Source organism: Sinocyclocheilus anshuiensis, unplaced genomic scaffold (genome assembly GCF_001515605.1).
Source record: "Sinocyclocheilus anshuiensis isolate Anshui unplaced genomic scaffold, SAMN03320099.WGS_v1.1 scaffold1135, whole genome shotgun sequence".
Classification (NCBI taxonomy): domain Eukaryota; kingdom Metazoa; phylum Chordata; class Actinopteri; order Cypriniformes; family Cyprinidae; genus Sinocyclocheilus; species Sinocyclocheilus anshuiensis.
In genome coordinates, this window is record NW_015546093.1 from 430,697 (window position 1) to 449,263 (window position 18,567).

Here is an 18,567-nt window from a genome sequence, read left to right on the forward strand (position 1 = left end):
TGTGTGCGCGCGCACTTAGGATGGGATAAATGCAGAGCACTAATTCCTAGTATGGGTAACTATACATGGCCACATGTCATGTCACTTGTTTTCTTTTATTGTGAGTCAGTCGCATCCCATAAACCCGTACAATGAAGAAATTGTGAACTTTTTGAGTACACTGATTAGACTTGTTTCCGTTTCTGCCTGACTGTATTTTCTGCAATATTGAACTTAGTCAAACATACCTGCAGCTTTCATCAGATTGCCCTGTAATTGTGAAAAAAAAAAAAAAAAACTATTGGATCTGGGTCATCACCATGACAACTGGTTTGCATATTGATGCAAAACTTTGTCTACATTATTGCCACATATACACTTCTGTTCAAAAGTTTGGGGTTTAACATAACTGTTTGCTCTTTTAATACATTTTAAAATGTTATTAATTCCCATGATGGCAAAGCTGAGTTTACAGCAGCCATTCAGTGTCACATTATCTTTCAGAAATCATTCTAATGCTGATTTGGTGCTTAAGAATCATTTCTCATTATTATCAATGCTGAAAACAGTTGTGGTGCTGAATATTTTTGTGGAAACCATGATACATTTTTTATGATTCTTTGATGAATAGAAAGTTAAATAGAACATAATTTATTTTATTTATCAATTATTTTTTTATTTACATAATTTAAATTAACATTTTAAATGTCTTTACTGTCACATTTGACCAAGTTAAAACACCCTTGCTAAATAAAGTATTAGTTTCTTTTCAAAAATAAAAATCTCACTGACCACAAACTTTTAAACGGTAGTGTCCAAATCTTCATTTAGAAAGATGATTTATAAATAAAATTTTTATGTTTTATGTTTTATGCTAAAAATGCAAAAAGGTTTCAGGTTAGTCTGTGCTAATTATAAGTAGCTTTACATAAACAGAGTAAGGGTCTGTGGTGTGTCCTCATTTAGACAGCTATATGTAAACATGTTTATGTGTCAGTGAAGTTGGGCTGGTTAGGTCCATGAGATGTCCTGTACTCCTCAATATACAATAAGAAATGCAGGAAGAAGGACAAAGAGCATTGCACATTGTTTCCAGACGCCATTCCTGGCGCACATACATGTGTACAGTATGTGTGCATGTCTCTGAAAGAGAGAGAGAGACAATAAAAGAAAGACAATGAAAACAATGAAAAGGGAAGATATGGAATCTGGTGATGAAAATGTGTGTGGGTGATGTGGATGTGGGGAAGATCAATGGACGTGACGTGGACGTGGAGAAAAAGGGAAAGAGGGAGATGACGAGGTGTGGGGGTAATTAGGGGCTGCTAGTGGTATTGTTTTCTGTGAACAGTGTATTATGATTTCTTCTCACACTCTTTTCTTAGCCACAACACTCTCTGCGATTGCACCGTACAGGCCTGTCTGTGATATTCGGTGTGTTGTATGTGTTTCTGAGTATTCTTTGTCATGGTTTGACCTTTGGTAGGCCCCGAGATTACAAAATCAGAACCTCTTTAAACAGATATGTCATTCGGTGAGGTGTGTGGGAACTGTAACTGCATAGTCATAGAATCATAATATTACTGATAGGTGTTAAAGAGGTTATGATTCTCATCTGAACTAAATGTTTGACCTCTCTGACATTTTGAACTTACCTCAAAGGAGTCATTGGTTTAACATTGAATACATCATATAATATCCTGAATTTCCAGCAAACATCCTTCTGGAGATATGAATCTTTGAACCCTCATTTTCAAATGGCCCAAAACAGATGAACCAAAGAGGTCTCCTGTCAAAATGAAAAATCACAACTGAAATCTCTTTAAAAATTCATTTATTTTTTATCCTAGACAGCAGTAATATGAAACTGCAAATGGGGACTTTGCTTCTTGAGTCTTATTTTCAAATAGTCGTTTTCAACAGAAAGTCCCGCAAAGAAGAGTCCAACAGGGCCAGGTGTTTTTATTCTAATTTAATATATTTTAAAATGTAATTTATTGTGCAATGGCAATGCAGAATTTTCAGCAGCCATTACTCCAGTCTTCAATGTCCCATGTTGTTGATTTAGCACTTAATAAATATATATTTTTTTATTATTATCAATGCTGAAAACAGTTGTGCTGCTTACTATTTTTGATGAATATAAAAGTTTAAAAGCATTTATTTCAAAAAAGAAATAATTTGTAACATTATAAATTATTTTACTGTCACTTTTGATAAATTAAATGCATCCTCGTTTTATAAAACTATTAATTTCTTTAAAAAAATACAGACCTCAATCTTTTGAACAGTAGTGTATGTCCGTTTTTATTTCTACTAAGGAAATTTAGGAGAAACTTCTGAGCCAAAGTTGATTGTTGAAACATAACTTCCATGAAAGAACATTAAAGAGCTGCCATTGAGCAGGCTGTCAGAGAACATTGTTTACGACCAGAAAAGGCCTAAATGATTCTAATAGAGATGGACACAGAATGGCAGAAAATTGCCAGAGGAGTAAGACATCACATTGAAGTATTAATAGCACCAGGACGAATGCTGCGGGGTTTGATGTGGGAGCACAGACATGGACCACCTGCTGACACCCAAACGCACAATGCAGACACATAGTGCTGATGTCTGAGTGGGGTCAAAGCCTCAGCGCTTGGGCCCTTATTGCCTGATCTGAATGAGCAGGGGAGGAGGCCCTTATCTGCAGGGAAGCAGACATGAACCTCACAGCATGGAGCCTCGCTTTAATTATTTTCTCAAGTTGTTGATGCTTTTCATGGCATTGTGTACCTCAAACGTCCTCTCTTTGCTGATCAGCTCAGTAGTGTTTTTATCCCATGTTGGTATGTGAATTTAATTAGATAAATAAGTCGTTTAACTGATTCTGAGCTGTTTACTTGAAGCTAAATGGTACAGGATATGAGTCTATGTTTGTGTAAGAGTGTGTGATTGTGCCTTTACTTTGGGTTTGAGAAGGTCCCTTGAGTTTGTCTTGATAATTTGCCAGTGTAAAATAACAAAAAAGAGCAAATTTGACACTGCACACATACTATGTTGTCTTGTCTTTGGTCCCAGGCCGCACAGTCCAACAAACCCGGTCACAGGATGACAGCCAGATGGACAGTCTATATCTGAAGTCTCTGGAAGGCTTTGTCGCTGTGGTAACATCAGATGGAGACATGATATTCCTTTCAGAAAATGTCAGTAAATTTATGGGCCTTACGCAGGTGAGCCTCACCTAATTTCCTTTATTCTTTGAGAATAATTACAGAGAGAAAACATAAAAAGCCTCCTGTTACTTCATTTAAAATGGCTGAGCATTCAACTTTTCTTCCCTTACAAAATGTGAATAGGTAGAACTGACAGGCCACAGCATCTTTGACTTCACGCATCCCTGCGATCATGAAGAAATTCAAGAGAATCTCAGTGTCAAATCAGGTGAGCGTCAGCTTGGAACAATTTTTCCCAGAAGTATGTTGATACAATTTTTTTTATTTGGATATACAGTAAACACTGTTGCCTTTAACACCAAAGTGGCAGAATCTCCCAGTCCTCTTTATCTCTGGATTTGCCATGGAGATGTCCTTATCTGAGAGCAATTATCACAGTCAGGATGTTACATTTTGTACATTCTTGTGGTGGTTCCTGTGGGGACAAGTCCCCCTCCTTTTCCAAGCCTCACCCTATAGACCACAGTCCAGCCTGTGGTCCCTTCTGTGAAGACTTGAGGGCTATATTTTTGTTTGACCAATGAGTGTTCAGGACCTGTTTATACATTTTTAGTTTTAATGTGTGCAAAAGCATTTTAGCATTTAAAAAAAGCATTTAGCTAGGTCTGAACAATTTGGGGAAGAAACTGATTAGTTTTTTTTTTTTTGATAAAAAAAAATGTGATTGCAATTTAAAATGTGATTATAATTTAATTTAATCCATTAATTTCCGTTAATTAATTATATTGTGATCATATATCAATATAGCTAAATACTACTAATAATACATTGTTATTATTATATTGTTATTAAAAAATATAAGAATACATTTATTACAAAAAATAAAAATGATAAATATATTAATTTTAATACAAGTAATAATTGTATTAAACCCATTTCACTGTAAAAAAAAATATATAGTCATATTTTTATAGTACAACTGTAAACCCTATCAACATGCATATAAACTTGACTAATCGAATCTCATAAATGAGGGGAATTGGTTTACTCCGTTTTTTTTTATTCTGTTTGTTTACTTTAATTAATTAGTTATTAGTTAATTAGTTTAATTTCAATTTTAAAAAGAAAGAACACTCAGGCAATAATATTCATAGCTTTAAAAAGCATGCAAGACTATAGCCAAGGCCTAATCAGGAATTCATTCAGCATTTGTATTCATTTCAGGCAATGGCAGGAATTCAGCAGACTTGATTTGAATAGTTTTGATGCTAAACATAGCTTGTGAATTTTTGTTTTCATGTAATTTTTGCACCAAATTTGGTGTGAACTTAGCCTTTACTCTGGCTCAGTAGTTTCTGAAAGTTACTATTTCTGTTGCTATCATGTAAGCAGTGTGTGCTTGCATACAGACACATACTCAGAATGAGAGTTAGGGGGCCTTTCCCCACAGCAAATCTTCCTTCTCCTCTTGATTTATCTGTCTCTTACTGACTGTATCTTTCACGAGTCGGTCACCTGACCTGTTTAGAGCTTTTGAGTGAGTGCCGTAACTTTCTTGCCATTTCATTGGTCGTTTGGAGATAATCCCTATGCAATAGCACAGAGAGCTCCATATACTGTAGTTAAGGTTTCAACAGACTGATTCAGTTGAACTTTGCACCTAGCGTCCATGACCCACTGACAGACCAAAGTCCTCTGAGTGTGCTAGAAAAAAGCCTTATTGCATGCACAGTGGTCATTTATAGTAAATACATGATTTCTAAGCATATGTCTTACGAGTTGTTTGATTGACAGGACCTGTGTATGGCAGAAGAGGGAAAGACATGACCACGGGCAGAGATTTCTTTATGAGGATGAAATGTACAGTCACCAATAGAGGTCGCACTGTCAACCTCAAATCAGCCAGCTGGAAGGTAAGAACGCATAAGCACGTCATACAACATGATGCAGTTACATGTGCTATCAAGTAAAATATGGTGTTGCTGCTCTGTCTGTCAGGTGCTGCATTGCACGGGGCATCTCCAAGTGTGTAGCAGCCGCCCCCCTCAAGTCCTCTGTAGGTTTTCGGAGCCACCCCTCACATGTGTCACTATGCTGTGTGCGCCGATCCCACACCCCTCAAATGTTGACACACCTCTCGACAGCAAGACGTTCATGAGCAGACGCAGTATGGACATGAAGTTTATCTACTGTGATGAGAGGCAAGAGACTGTTCACTAATTGACATATGTGCTTATATTGTATATGTGCTTGTTTATGTGCATGAACAGTGGGCCCATAAATATATAGACACATAGGGCAACAAAAAAAATTATGACAAATTTAATTTAATTAGATATAAAATATCTATACAAAATATAAAATGAAGGCATCTGCATGCAAATGATCCGTGAACTAACTCAACCTTTCTTTGAAAATTTTTGCAATAACAATTAACCAACTTGGTGATTTAGTTTTATTTATTTCTAATTTTGAATAGGAAATGTATTTATTTTGTCATTTAAAAACTAATAAACTTCCCTTTTTCTTTATGCTGTCTTTAAAATAAAAGCCACTTGGTTTGGTATTTTGTTATATAATGGAAATATTTTATGAATTTTAAATTCTATGAAATTGCTTGATGAACACGTAGTTTTCTTTCTTGTGCTGATGTATTTCAAATTAAAACAAGAAATTTGGACAGGATAAGTGTTTGTTAAATCCATAGCTTTACATGTAAATGTGATTTACATTTTTTTATTATTACAATATAATTTATTTATTAGCCACAAGCTTTGTAAAACTCATTTTACTTTAGTTTACAGACATGAATCATGATTTGCTAGTTTCCAATCAATCGCAGGTGGTTTGAGGGGGAGGGACATTCTCACTCTAGAGAGCGTTTGATTGCACTAGAATCTGTGCAGTTCACGATGACTCATCGATATTTACGGTCTGTTTTTCTGGAAGATATTGTGTGTATATCTGCTAAAACAATTTTATACATTTAGATTTCATTTGAAGTCATTGTATATTTGGTAAACTAACAGTGTTTACCTTTTTTTTCATTTTGTGCTTATGTCTGCATAGGTAAGCAGCATTTGTGAGTTAATATGTGCGTGTTTCAAAGGTCACTATTGTGAACTCTTATCATAATACTGCTGTGCTACTGCCTGTATTGTTATCAGTGAGTGTGGTAAAGGAGAGTGTTAATGAGCTTTTCTCTTTAGATTAGCTTAATTTCTTGAAAGCTCATTAAGGGCACAATTGACTTCTCTTACATATCTTGCATAACTCCCCTGGAGTTAGTTAGTTAGTTAGTTAGTTTGTCCCCTGGTGATATGGGGCCTGTGCTGCTCTTCTGAGTGCCTGGTCACCCGTGGCCCCTGGGATCTGCCATATGTATTATAGTGCAAAATCAAGTTACTGTGGCTACACTACAGTGAATGAGTTGTAAGGAGAGTTAACAGATGAGGTCAGATATTTGCGTGCTTCCATGTAGTATGGCTCATTATTGACCGCACTGCATTCATTAAAGGGATAGTTCACCCAAAAATGAAAATGCGGTCATTAATTACTCACCCTCATGTCGTTCCAAACCTGTAAGACCTTCATTCATCTTCGGAACACAAATTAAGATATTTTTGATGAAATCCGAGTGCTTTCTGACCCTGCATGGACAGCAAGGGAACTACCGCATTCAAAGCCCAGAAACTTAGTAAGGACATCATTAAAATAGTCCATGTGACATCAGTGGTTCAACCGTAATTTTTGGAACGACATGAGAGTAATTAATGACAATATTAATTTTTGGAACTATCTCTTTAAAAGCCCATACTGGAACAGAAAAATGAGAGGCTATTCCAGGGTAACACTGAAGGTTCAGATATAACAAAAAACATAACAATTGCATGAGTTTGTATGGAGTATTCAACAGCACAAAAAATGATTTGGTGAAGATATTGAGCATTGCATCAAATTCCATTTTGATTAATAGACAAGCCCACATCTGTCTTGAATTTTGCACTCGCTAAAGTGCTTCAAAAACAGACAAGGACGTGGCCTTTGTCTTTTGGAGGCAGTGTGTTGATACTTGAGAGCTGTTCTGTCTTTTAAACCAGCAAGTTGGAAAACAGACATTAAAGATAATGATCAGACAGAACAAGTACAAATGTTTTGCATGAGAGATTTATAGCTCCAATAAACAAGGGTCCCACTTGTAATAATTTGTTCTCACTAAGCTTAGTAGAGAGTTTACATTGGCTCCCAGCAGCACAAGTTCGATTGTTTTCACCAGATGTAATCGACAGTCATCTTGGTTAATGATGTGGTTTAATTCAATAGCTTTTTGTTTTGACTGTTCCATTAGTTTTATTCTTGACCTGTCTTTGTGTTTCAGAGTAAGCAGCCTGATCGGGTATAGGCCAGAGGAACTTCTTGGCCATTCGGTGTATGAGTTCTGCCATGCTTTGGATTCTGAAAGCTTGACGAAGAGCCACCAAAATCGTGAGTACCTGTTTACATCCAACAAACACAAATCCGTGAGGCACAAAAACACAAGTTGAGTTTCATGTGGTCTTTTTCTGTTTAGACTTGAACTAAACAGATTTGATTTGGAAATGCCTGTCTGAACAAAGCCATAGGTATGGAAGCATATAGGTAGCGAAATTCAATTTAAAATGCAATATGCAAAATGGCAATGCAATATTCAAAATGGCAACGCAATATTCAAAATGGCATTGTATTTCTGTATTTAAATTTACATTTTCCATTACCCATACGTGCAAAGTTTGTTGCAAAAGTAAAAGTAAAATTAAATTATACAATTTACATTTGCCATTTCCAACAGTAGTCTTAATATGTAAATTGCATGCAAATTTGAACACTTTATAAGTTGCGAAATTAAAATGAAAATGTATAACACAAATTGATTTGATATGTGTAACATGTTCAAGCAGAAATGGTAGCATAATGATCATTTAAATGCTATTTGTCCTAAATGCATTTAGACTAACAGTTAATAAATAATTTTAATTATGTTTGCTTATGTTATAACACTTTTCAGTTAACAATTGATTTTAACATGGAATACGCTTCATATATTTCTGTTCACACTCCACTTCATCTGCCAGTGAATTCAACGATCTTATCAGATCTCCAGCTGCCATGTTTCAAACGATCCAAACGTAACACGCTTCTGCCAATCCCCGCCTTGAAGCAATGATTGACGGAGGGTGGGCGTGGTCAGCTCGGAATGCATTTTCAAAGCCGCACTGAATTTTGCTACAAATATCCCATGGCGTCATGATGAAAATGCAATCCTAAGTGTTCTAACTGTTAGTCTAAATGCATTTAGGACAAATAGCATTTAAATGATCATTATGCTACCATTTCTGCTTGAACATGTTACACATATCAAATCAATTTGTGTTATACATTTTCATTTTCATTTCGCAACTTATAAAGCGTTCAAATTTGCATGCAATTTACATATTAAGACTACTGTTGGAAATGGCAAATGTAAATTATATAATTAATTTTAATTTTACTTTTGCAACAAACTTTGCACGTATGGGTAATGTAAAATGTAAATTTAAATACAGAAATACAATGCCATTTTGAATATTGCGTTGCCATTTTGAATATTGCATTGCCATTTTGCATATTGCATTTTAAATTGAATTTTGCTACCTATATGCTTCCATACATAGGGTAAACACATGTTCAGTTTTCTTAGTTTGCTTCGTTCTCCGTACTTCCATTTCATGCACTGGTGCAAACATACGAGAAACAACGCAGTAGCTCATTGTGTGAATATGTCAAGGTCTCAACCGTTTTGTCTAATTTACCTCGACGCCGTCCTGAAGTGACTCACGGTCTGGAATAAATCCATGCCTCTCATCTCTGTCCATGGGTAAACTACTTGTGTTCAAAACCTTGTAGACCTGAGGTGTTCCCATGGGCTTGATGACTGAGGGAAACAGATGTCCCGCCGGGCTCCAGGAATTGTTGAGGGATATTTATAAACTCAATGGTTGTTGCGTTGCATTATTTATTTACTTAACAGATGCTGTAGACTGTTTTCAGCCACTTTGCTTTTAAAATTGGCCTCCCAGGAACTTAAACCTACAGTATAGTTCTAAACTTCTAAAAAATCTACATTTGATACGTTCTACATTTTGTAAATTGTACATTCTCTTTTATGTATGGAAGCCCATTTCTGTGCCAGAAAGAAAGAGAAAAATAAAAATTATGAGATAAAAGGGACAATTATTACATGTTAATGAGATAAAAAGTTGGAATAATGACATACAGCCATAATTATGACATAAAAAGTCAAAATTATTATTGACAAAAATGTACGTTTATGTCATATTAGTTTTTTATATAGTTTCTTTAATCTTGTTTTTTTTTTTCTCATAATAATGACATTTTATGTCATAATTTCAACTTTTTACATTAAGCCCAAGATCCCTGACCTTGGCTTTTATGAAAGACAAGATCTATCTATTGAAGAATTGATAGAAAAAGACTGTACTTCCAATTTGAGGCCTTTTATTTAGTATTTTAATTAGTGATGCACCTATCATGATTTTCATGGCCGATTCAGATTCCGTTTTTGGCCAAATCTGATAATGGTTGCTATTTTTTTTTAAAGCAAATTTATTTATTGGTTATTTAAAAATATCTGTAGGCATTTGAAATTAGAGGCAACAACTGCATTTCAATCATGATCCAAACAAAGATGCTACAAACATGTTGCATGAGCAGTTGTTTTTGAATTAGATTTACAGGATTTAAAGCAAAAACAGAATGGTCTGACTTTAGCTTTGTGAAATTATGCTACATAAAAACATATCTGCATGAAACAAAAACAGCAGAAAGTCTGAATGAGACACATTAGCTCCCAAGAATAACAGAAAAATAAGTACAAAAAAATACAGTACAAAAAAGTGGAGAAATTTAATTATTTTTGTACTTATTTTTCAGTTATTTTCGGGATCTACCAGGATAATGATAAAGATCTACCAGTCGATCGTGATCAACGGTTTGGCAACCACTGATTTACATGAATTATATTTCCAGTGCATCTCAGGCATAAGCAATACATAAACCTTTTTATTGTAAAGGTGTACTGAGAATAGTTCCCTCACATGGACAACTTCCAGTTTCTTCTTAAATCACAAGATGATCCTACTGTATACAAAGGCTCCTGTCCAGTCTTATTTTGAATGTGATTTTGTTTGTACAGAGGAAACTGACTTGATTGTTGTTGTCACATGAGGTATTGAGGCCGAGTAGATGGCCTGAATCCCATTATATACCCTTTGACTTCATCTGCAACAACCCAAAAGCTCTCAGATTTGCTTGTTCAGAATGGCCCACCTGATTAGCTAGTGCATTAGAGGCTAACAAGCCTTTGAAGTGTGCAGCATCTCTGATCTGGTTCCTCTGATGTCTTTAATCCAGATCAGCACAATGGTCTTCTTCACTGGCCTCTACCGGTGATAAGTACCTGGAGTATTACCTAATAGCAAGATCTTTTGATTTGAAAAATGACTAAACTTACATGAGCTGCAGTAATGGACCTTATTCAAAGACAGCTACATTCTAACAGTGCACATCCCAAATAATGTCAGAGAAGGAAAGTTAAAGTTTGCATGATCAAATTGTTCATTAGCCTCAAGATGCTGTGAAAACACAGATATTTTTGCTAGTGTTTTATTTACAGCTTTTTATTTAATTAAATGTATATGTATAATTGTGAATTTTTTTTTTTTAATTGTCTAAAAAAAAATTTTAAATGTAAAAAGAATTTTAAAATAATAAGCTCACCAAGGCTGCATTTACTTGATTTAAAAAAAATGATATTGTGAAATATTATTGCAATTTAAAATAACTGTTTTTGATTACAAATATTTTTAAATGTAATTTATTCCTGTAATGGCAAATCTGAATTTTCAGCAGCCATTATTTCAGTCTTCAGAGTCACATGATCCTTCAGAAATCATTCTAATTTCCTGATTTAACGAGAATTAAACAAAAATTACAAAATAATTATTATTAAATACTAATTTTAGATGCCTGACCAATGGTCTTTTTAACTTGATTAGCAATAAAGAAAATTTTATTCAGCATTCTTGCTGAATAAAATACTTTACATTTACATTTATATGTTTGGCATAAATGTTAGTGAATCTATTTTATTTTTGTTGCATTTAACAATCGCTGTTTTCGTCTTCAGTTTGTAATAAGGGTCAAGTGGTGAGTGGCCAGTACAGAATGCTAGCCAAGCATGGGGGCTACGTTTGGGTGGAGACCCAGGCAACCGTCATCTACAACAATCGCAACTCCCAACCACAGTGCATCATCTGCATCAACTATGTCCTGAGGTACTGTATTAAATGAAACACTCAGAGATCCCTGTCACAGTTAATGCTGTTATGATATTCTTCTCATGCTGTCATTGTTTTTTAGTTCTGTTGAGGAGCAGTCTGTCATCTTCTCCCTGGATCAGACGGAGTCTCTGTTCAAGCCCTACCACATGTGTAGCATGGGAGAACTGTTCAGCCAGGGTAGCACTTCCTCCGTTTCAGAGGCTGAGGACATTCTTTTCACTAAGCTCAAGGAGGAGCCTGAGGAGTTAGCTCAGTTAGCGCCCATGCCAGGAGACGCCATCATTGCCCTGGACTTTGGTCAGAGCGCCACCCGGCACTACTTCCACCATTCCCCCTACAATAGCTTCACCCTCTTCACATCCTCAACCCCTGATTACAAATCTACTCCCATCCTGCATGCATGAACACTTGCTCCTTCCCTTGGCTCTCCTTACTCTACCTCACAATCACAACCAATCACACACGTACATTGCCCAGGTCTTAAGCTGCGATGTTGCAGCAGACGTTGTTGTACTGTAGTTCAGTGGCACTGTAACTTGGCTTTGCTGCAGGGTATGCAATTTGTGACAACATAAAAGAAAGCTGAATCTATCTGCTCCGCAGCATATGGGCATTTTATGGCTTAGCATTGGCTTTAGCATAAACGGTTTTGTATTATTAAAATGAAGTTTTTTTGTTCCATTTTTAATAATAAAAGTAAATGTTATATTTCAACATCACCTGTGCTTTTGAAGGTTTACCAATGGCAGTAGGCAGTGTTTGTGTGTTTCTCCACAACAGGGCTCTAATGGGTTTACTAATCTGTCTTTTCATCAAAATGCATGTCTTCACACATAAAACTACTGCATGGGATGGAAATCACCACCTTGCGATGCTTACAACAGTTCTATAATTGCTTTTGGTGATGGCTGAGGTTGTTTTTAACATCTTTTTATTTATTTAACCATCTATTTTCATGTAACTCTCACTTATGAAAATGAGCCAGATAGTAGTAGTGAGCATTAAACGTTTGTACATTGTGTTGTTTAAGGTGTGTCTATCCACTGTTAGATGATCTTCCTTGGCTCTTTATGTAGTAACTCTATGAGATTGCATCTCGTTTCAGTCATTTTTATCCCACATGTTGAAGTGTGTTGACTTTTTTGTCACGTGCATTTGCAGATAGGCCAGATTTTGAAGAACAGACTTTCTTCTCGAAGTCCACCAAGCTTCCTGTGGTGGGACCGTCATGGGTTGTGGACATACCCCCTGATGGCAGTCTTGATAGAAAACTGTCCAACATGCCCTCCACCTTTACCAGAACCCAGGTGCCTCCTGCAGGCAAATGCACGCCCTGTTCCACACCCTGCTTGAGCGGCCGCAGCAGTTGTTCTACAGTATGTCCCATCTCCATCTGGTCATATTTCAAAAACAGTAATTTAAGGCACTTTTGCACCAGAGGAACCTTTTTATAGTTTCTAGAACTATTGGCGGAAGTTTCCGCTTTTTGGCATGTTCCCACCACAGGAACTAGGAGCGTATTTAGATCTAGGAACTCCATTTGGGGGAACTAAATTAGCTCCTACTTCAGAGTAGGGTCTAAAACTGTTCTATATGAACTATCAGTGATGTAAGTATACGCTGATTGGCCAAACGCATACGAAACACCAGCTACCCGGCATTTTTAAAAAGCCATGTAAAAATATGCAACCAGGAAAACGGCCAGAGGGAGAAATTGGTTCTCTAGGAATGACCCTGCTGGCTAGTTCCTAAAACTATGTGGTGCGAAAGTGCCTTTAGTTTTCATGGTCACTCGTGACCTGTTCTCTGACCCTTTGAAAAAAATGTTGCTGTACCTTTAAGACTTCTATATTCAAACCAGTTCCATTTTTGGTTTCCTCCTGATATGATCTCTTTAAATAGAGATGCAATTAAGATTTATTTAACATTATGGTGTGTTGAAGTGGTTTAATGTGTTGTGATGTGTATGTCTGCAGCCTAGCAGTCCAGTAGATTACTGTGGCAGTGGAGAGTGTGATCTGAAGGTGGAACTAACAGAGAGGCTATTTGCCTCTGAATCTGTAGCCACAAATCCCACTTGCTCCCAGGTGAGTGTGGTACAATACAAGCAATTTAATCTGTAATAGATGAAATGCTATTCCAATTCTACCACAATTTTCTTTTCTTTTCTTTTTTTCATTTAATTCGTAGTCTTTGTCTTTTGATGAAAAGAATGATTTAGACGCATTAGAATGATTTCTGAAGGATCATGGTACACTAAAGACTGCGTAATATCTACTGAAAAATTAGATTTGCCATCACAGGAATAAATTACATTTTAAAATATATTAAAATAGGAAAAGGTTACGTGAAATGGTAATAATATTTCACAATGTTATGGTCAAAAATAGCAGCCTTGTTAAGCATGGGAGACTTCTTAAAAACATTTAAAAAATCATTCCAAACCCACTTTTATATGTGTATAATGATCATTTTCAGATCTTTCCCCCCAATCCTGGGCATACAGGCTGGATTATTTGAACAAATTTGTTCTACATTTTCCTTCATCTAAAAATATGCTAGAATATTTTTAGTGCCTTTCAATATTATTTTGTTCTCATCAACTCTGTGTTTTAAGTAAATATTTGGTAATCTAATTGTGTGCAGTTGGACCTGAGCGATCTGGACCTGGAGACTCTTGCTCCATACATCCCAATGGACGGTGAGGACTTCCAGCTGCACCCCATCTGCCTGGAGGAGACAGCACCTGACACCGGTCCAGGCCTGAGCACAGGCCTCCAGCACAGCTTCAGCAGTGTAGCTGACCTCTTCCAGCCCCTGGGTCCATTCCCTCCTGACAACAAAAGCAGCACTAACACATGTCCAGACACGGCTCATGTGCAGCCTTACCAAACCGCACCAAACATCCCACTTTCCTCTAAAGAGGGTAGACAGAGTCTAAAGTGGCCCCCTGACCCACCCTTACAGTATGAACGTACAGATATTAGATGCATGGATGACCGAAGCACAGCAGATCCAGGACAAACATGCGATTTCAACGCTGCACTGCCACAGCAAAGGTGATTATCCTTCATTTACAAGTGTGTTTTATTTTGCAATACATATACTGGGCATCAGTGATTAACTAGATTAGGATTTCCAAAAGGAAATAGATTTTTGCAAGAAAGTGAATTGTGTATCCTTTTGTGCAGGTAAAATGCTGCAGTCACTTTTCATTATGACAGTACCAGTAATCTTGTTTTCTGTCGTCTGTGTTTGAGGACATCTTATAGTATAAACACATAAATGACTGAAAATATGCAACAAAAGAAGTAAATAGAAGAAAAAATAACACCAATTGCAAATTAGTGTGCAGATATGTTGTAGCTGCAGTCAAGGGGACAGCTGAACAGAGAATTTCAAACTTTTTGATGTCAAGGACAACCAAATATAAAAGCAGCTATATATTCTTATGTATAAAGGTCAAGGTCAAGTTTATATAGAACCTTATATAGAACCTTAAAAGCAACGTGCGCTGACCATGGTGCTGCACAGCCAAAACATTAAAAATATCAACCAACAAATAAAAGTATTATTAAGACACATAAAATTTAAGATCCTTAAAAACTAACTAGAAAAGAGAAAGAAAATAGGAAAAGAGAAAAGAATAAAACAAAACATCACCAAACAAAGAAAACATAAAAAAGGTGTTTTCATGTTAAGCAAAAGCCAGAGAAAAAAAAGATATGTTTTAATAGATATTTTAAAAGTAGATAATGTAGGGGGTGATCTGATGGATTAATCAGAACGTTTTAAGGAATATCAATGCATTGCTGTTCCTTTACATAAACTACATTTAAGTTGGTAAGATTTTTTTATGTTTTTGAACGTTTTTTTATTCTCACCAAGGCTGCATTTATTTGTTCACAAATACAGTGGAAACAGAAGTATTGCAAAATATTTTTGTTACTATTTTCTGTTTTAACATATTTAAAAAAAAATAAATAAATAAATAAAATTATTCCTGTGATGGCAATGCTGAATTTTCAGCAGTCATTTTTTCAGGACTTTTTGTAACATTATTAATGTCTGTATTGTGACTTTTGATGAATTTAATGCATTCTTGCTGAATAAAAGTATTAATTTCTCATCAAAAAAAAAACCATACTGACCCAAAAATTTTGAACGGTAGTGTGCTATAACAAAGGTCATGTTCATTCATTGATTTAATTTTTCTTGCTGTTTTCAGATTTTATGAGAGCTTTGCCCCTGTACAGAAAGGCAGGAATGTGGGTCATATAACTCTCGTCAACAACTTTAAACGGAAGAGGCAATCAGAGTTCAGTTCATCATGCTCTTTCACTGATATTCCAAAGGTAATCATTCAGATCTCACTGTAGACTAATGCAAATGAGTAAAGTTCACAGTAATAACAAAGACTGAATATTAACATAACGTATGTTCAGCAGGTGGTAGCTCATCACAAGTCTGCAGATGGAATGCAGAAAAGGATGAAGACGATGAACGTCGACAGCTGCGCCTTTTCTGTCAGAAAGTCTCTCAGCACAAGTGTGCTAACAGGTACATCAACTCTCTCTTCAAACATCTTTACTTGTTTTCTAGTTTTTCCTATACTGAAATGTACACACTCCTTTGTTCCTTTTTGACAGATAAATTTCCATGTATGCAAAATGGATTGGTTTCTCCTCACGGCTGCAGTCAGTCTCTCAAAGGGAGCTCAGAGGATCCCAAACAGCATTTCCCAGAGTCATTCTGCTCTCCCAGTGACAGACAATACAACATGAAGCCTCCACACAAACACACAGGTCAGTCTCTCCAGCCTTTCTATAATGCCGATTCTTATTATTATCAGTGTTGAAAACATTGTGCTGCTTAATATTTTTGTGGAAGCTTCGATACATTTCACGATTCTTTGATGAAAAGAAAGTTCAAAAGAACAGCATTTTTTGAAACGGTAAACTTTTGTGACATTATTGAAGTCTTTTCTGTCGATTTTGGTCAATTTAATATGTCCTTGTCAAATAAAAGTATTATTTCTTTAAAAGTGTGTCTTTTATTTTTGACAGGCATAATAAGTCAACTGTTGGGCCCATCATTTGACTCGTACTGTCTGCCAGAGCTGACACGATATGACTGTGAGGTAAACATGCCTCTACAGGGAAACCTGCATCTGCTTCAGGGCAGTGACCTCTTGAGAGCTTTGGACCAGACCACGTAGACCCAGAGCTTCTGTAGTGATCCATTCATCCAACTTTGTCTATATATGCTGTTATCTTTTATGCATGTATTATCAGTCTTTATTTAGACGTATTTGTACATTTTCTTTTAAGACGTGTAATATTTTAATATATATTTAAAAAATGTGTTTAGACATACCACGTTCTGTGCTATCTCAAACTCTAATATTGCCCTGAGCCTTCAGATGCTGTGTTCTTAACATTTATGGTCAGATTTAACAGATGTTTCACTGTTGCAAATTTATAACTCAGCTAAAATAGAATAAATACAATATATAATAATATACTACAAGTTTCATTTGTAACTTATTCATTCAGCTTGGAATACAACTACTGTGTTTGTATAAATCAAAGACAGTTAACTGTTTTCCCAAGCTATTGCCTTAAATATTTGCTTCGACATTGTACCAGCAACAAATGTGGCATAAAACTGTGTAGCTCAGAAACATGTCTGTTTTCCCATTTAAAACATTAGTATTGGAATCTGATTCCTCTACTTTTCACAATCATGACAAATGATGTATTAAATGTATAGTTTCTGTCATCTAAAGCACTTTATTTTGAAAGATGCAAATGGCAGACCAAACTGAAAAGCCCCAGTAGAGTGGTATGTCTTTGCCATCTTCTCAGGCCCATCCAACACTAACCATTCCCTAAAATAACTCCCTTCTTCTTTCTTTGAGAACAGAACTGTAAATTTCGCATTTTATTTTCTTATACAAACATATCTATTGTGTCTACATTAGATGAGGTCTCTGTGGATCTCTGTAACACGTAAAAAATGTTTGTATTTGGTGTTCTGAAGTGCCTTGGTACTCTATCTTGTCTACCTAGCAGTAGACAGAGATGAATCTGTAGCTTTCTCTTTTACAGTACATATCTAATATATAGTAGTTTACGGATATGTGATTTTGTATTAAATTGTGTGATGTGTATCACCTTCTCGTGATACTCTGGGGTTTCTGTGTGTTTCTTAACAAAGTATATAAAGCTAATTTTATTGTATACGTTTGAGAGAGTCTGTGATTGTTTATTCTCAGGATAGTGGCTTAAAGTAACAAGTGTTCCATTTCCAGTCTTTCTTTGTAGCATTGAAAGATATGAAAGATTGCATTATGTCTAAAGGAAATTAAAACGTAAATGGTGCTACTTACAAATCATTCTCATCTTATTTTTCCCATCACCCTCCACTTTACTTAGAGCAAGGTTTTTATTTTAGCTTTATTGTTGCAATAATAGGCTGGATAATGGGCCTGGGGTGTGTTTCCCAAAACCATCGTTAGCTAACTATGGTAGTTCCATTGAAATCTATTGGTAACAACGGAACTTGCGACCATAGTTGCTTTTGGGAAACGCACCCCTGGTCAGTGAGCCTTATATAAGTAGAATTAGAATTAAAATGAGTGATTATCAAAGTGTATCAAATTGGTGCATTTAGGCAGGATAATACTCTGTAATTGCAATTCACGCCAGCAAATTTACATTGCACCTTATGTATATAATTAATTACTCTGGCTTATGGGAGTTCAAGAATTTTCAAGTAAGCGAAAAGAATCAGCAGATACAGAAAATTAACTTGTTTTAATGACAATTAGGCTACAGGAACATTCCGATCCTGGCCTCTGTATCCCACAAGATCATGATACTGTTGGCCACAAACAAATGCGTAGAGCCAAAACATACAAATGACCATAAAAGGAATAAATATTTAAACACTGTTTGATCAAGGTGGGAATTCAGTGGGATAATCCGAGTAACAAATGTGATTACGATGTTTTGAATGTCGTGGGCATCCTATTATTAAATGTTGATCAC

At 35.9% G+C, this 18,567-nt stretch overlaps 1 protein-coding gene across 3 annotated transcripts in view; it reads left to right on the plus strand.

Annotated features, from left to right (window-relative positions):
* LOC107700124 (endothelial PAS domain-containing protein 1-like) overlaps positions 1-17,377 on the plus strand; it is a 29,287-nt gene extending 11,910 nt beyond the window's left edge. The window contains exons 3-16 of one of the 3 annotated variants that reach the window (XM_016501658.1): positions 3,043-3,194; positions 3,321-3,405; positions 4,932-5,050; positions 5,136-5,338; positions 7,516-7,622; positions 11,362-11,509; positions 11,595-11,812; positions 12,677-12,891; positions 13,492-13,602; positions 14,162-14,574; positions 15,744-15,870; positions 15,961-16,075; positions 16,165-16,320; positions 16,582-17,377. In XM_016501658.1, coding sequence (XP_016357144.1) covers positions 3,043-3,194; positions 3,321-3,405; positions 4,932-5,050; positions 5,136-5,338; positions 7,516-7,622; positions 11,362-11,509; positions 11,595-11,812; positions 12,677-12,891; positions 13,492-13,602; positions 14,162-14,574; positions 15,744-15,870; positions 15,961-16,075; positions 16,165-16,320; positions 16,582-16,733 — 2,321 coding nt within the window. In that variant the 3' untranslated portion in view covers positions 16,734-17,377. The remainder of the gene's footprint in view (positions 1-3,042; positions 3,195-3,320; positions 3,406-4,931; positions 5,051-5,135; positions 5,339-7,515; positions 7,623-11,361; positions 11,510-11,594; positions 11,813-12,676; positions 12,892-13,491; positions 13,603-14,161; positions 14,575-15,743; positions 15,871-15,960; positions 16,076-16,164; positions 16,321-16,581) is intronic. The other 2 variants (XM_016501659.1, XM_016501661.1) reach the window with 2 other exon arrangements.
* Positions 17,378-18,567: the final 1,190 nt, after the last annotated feature.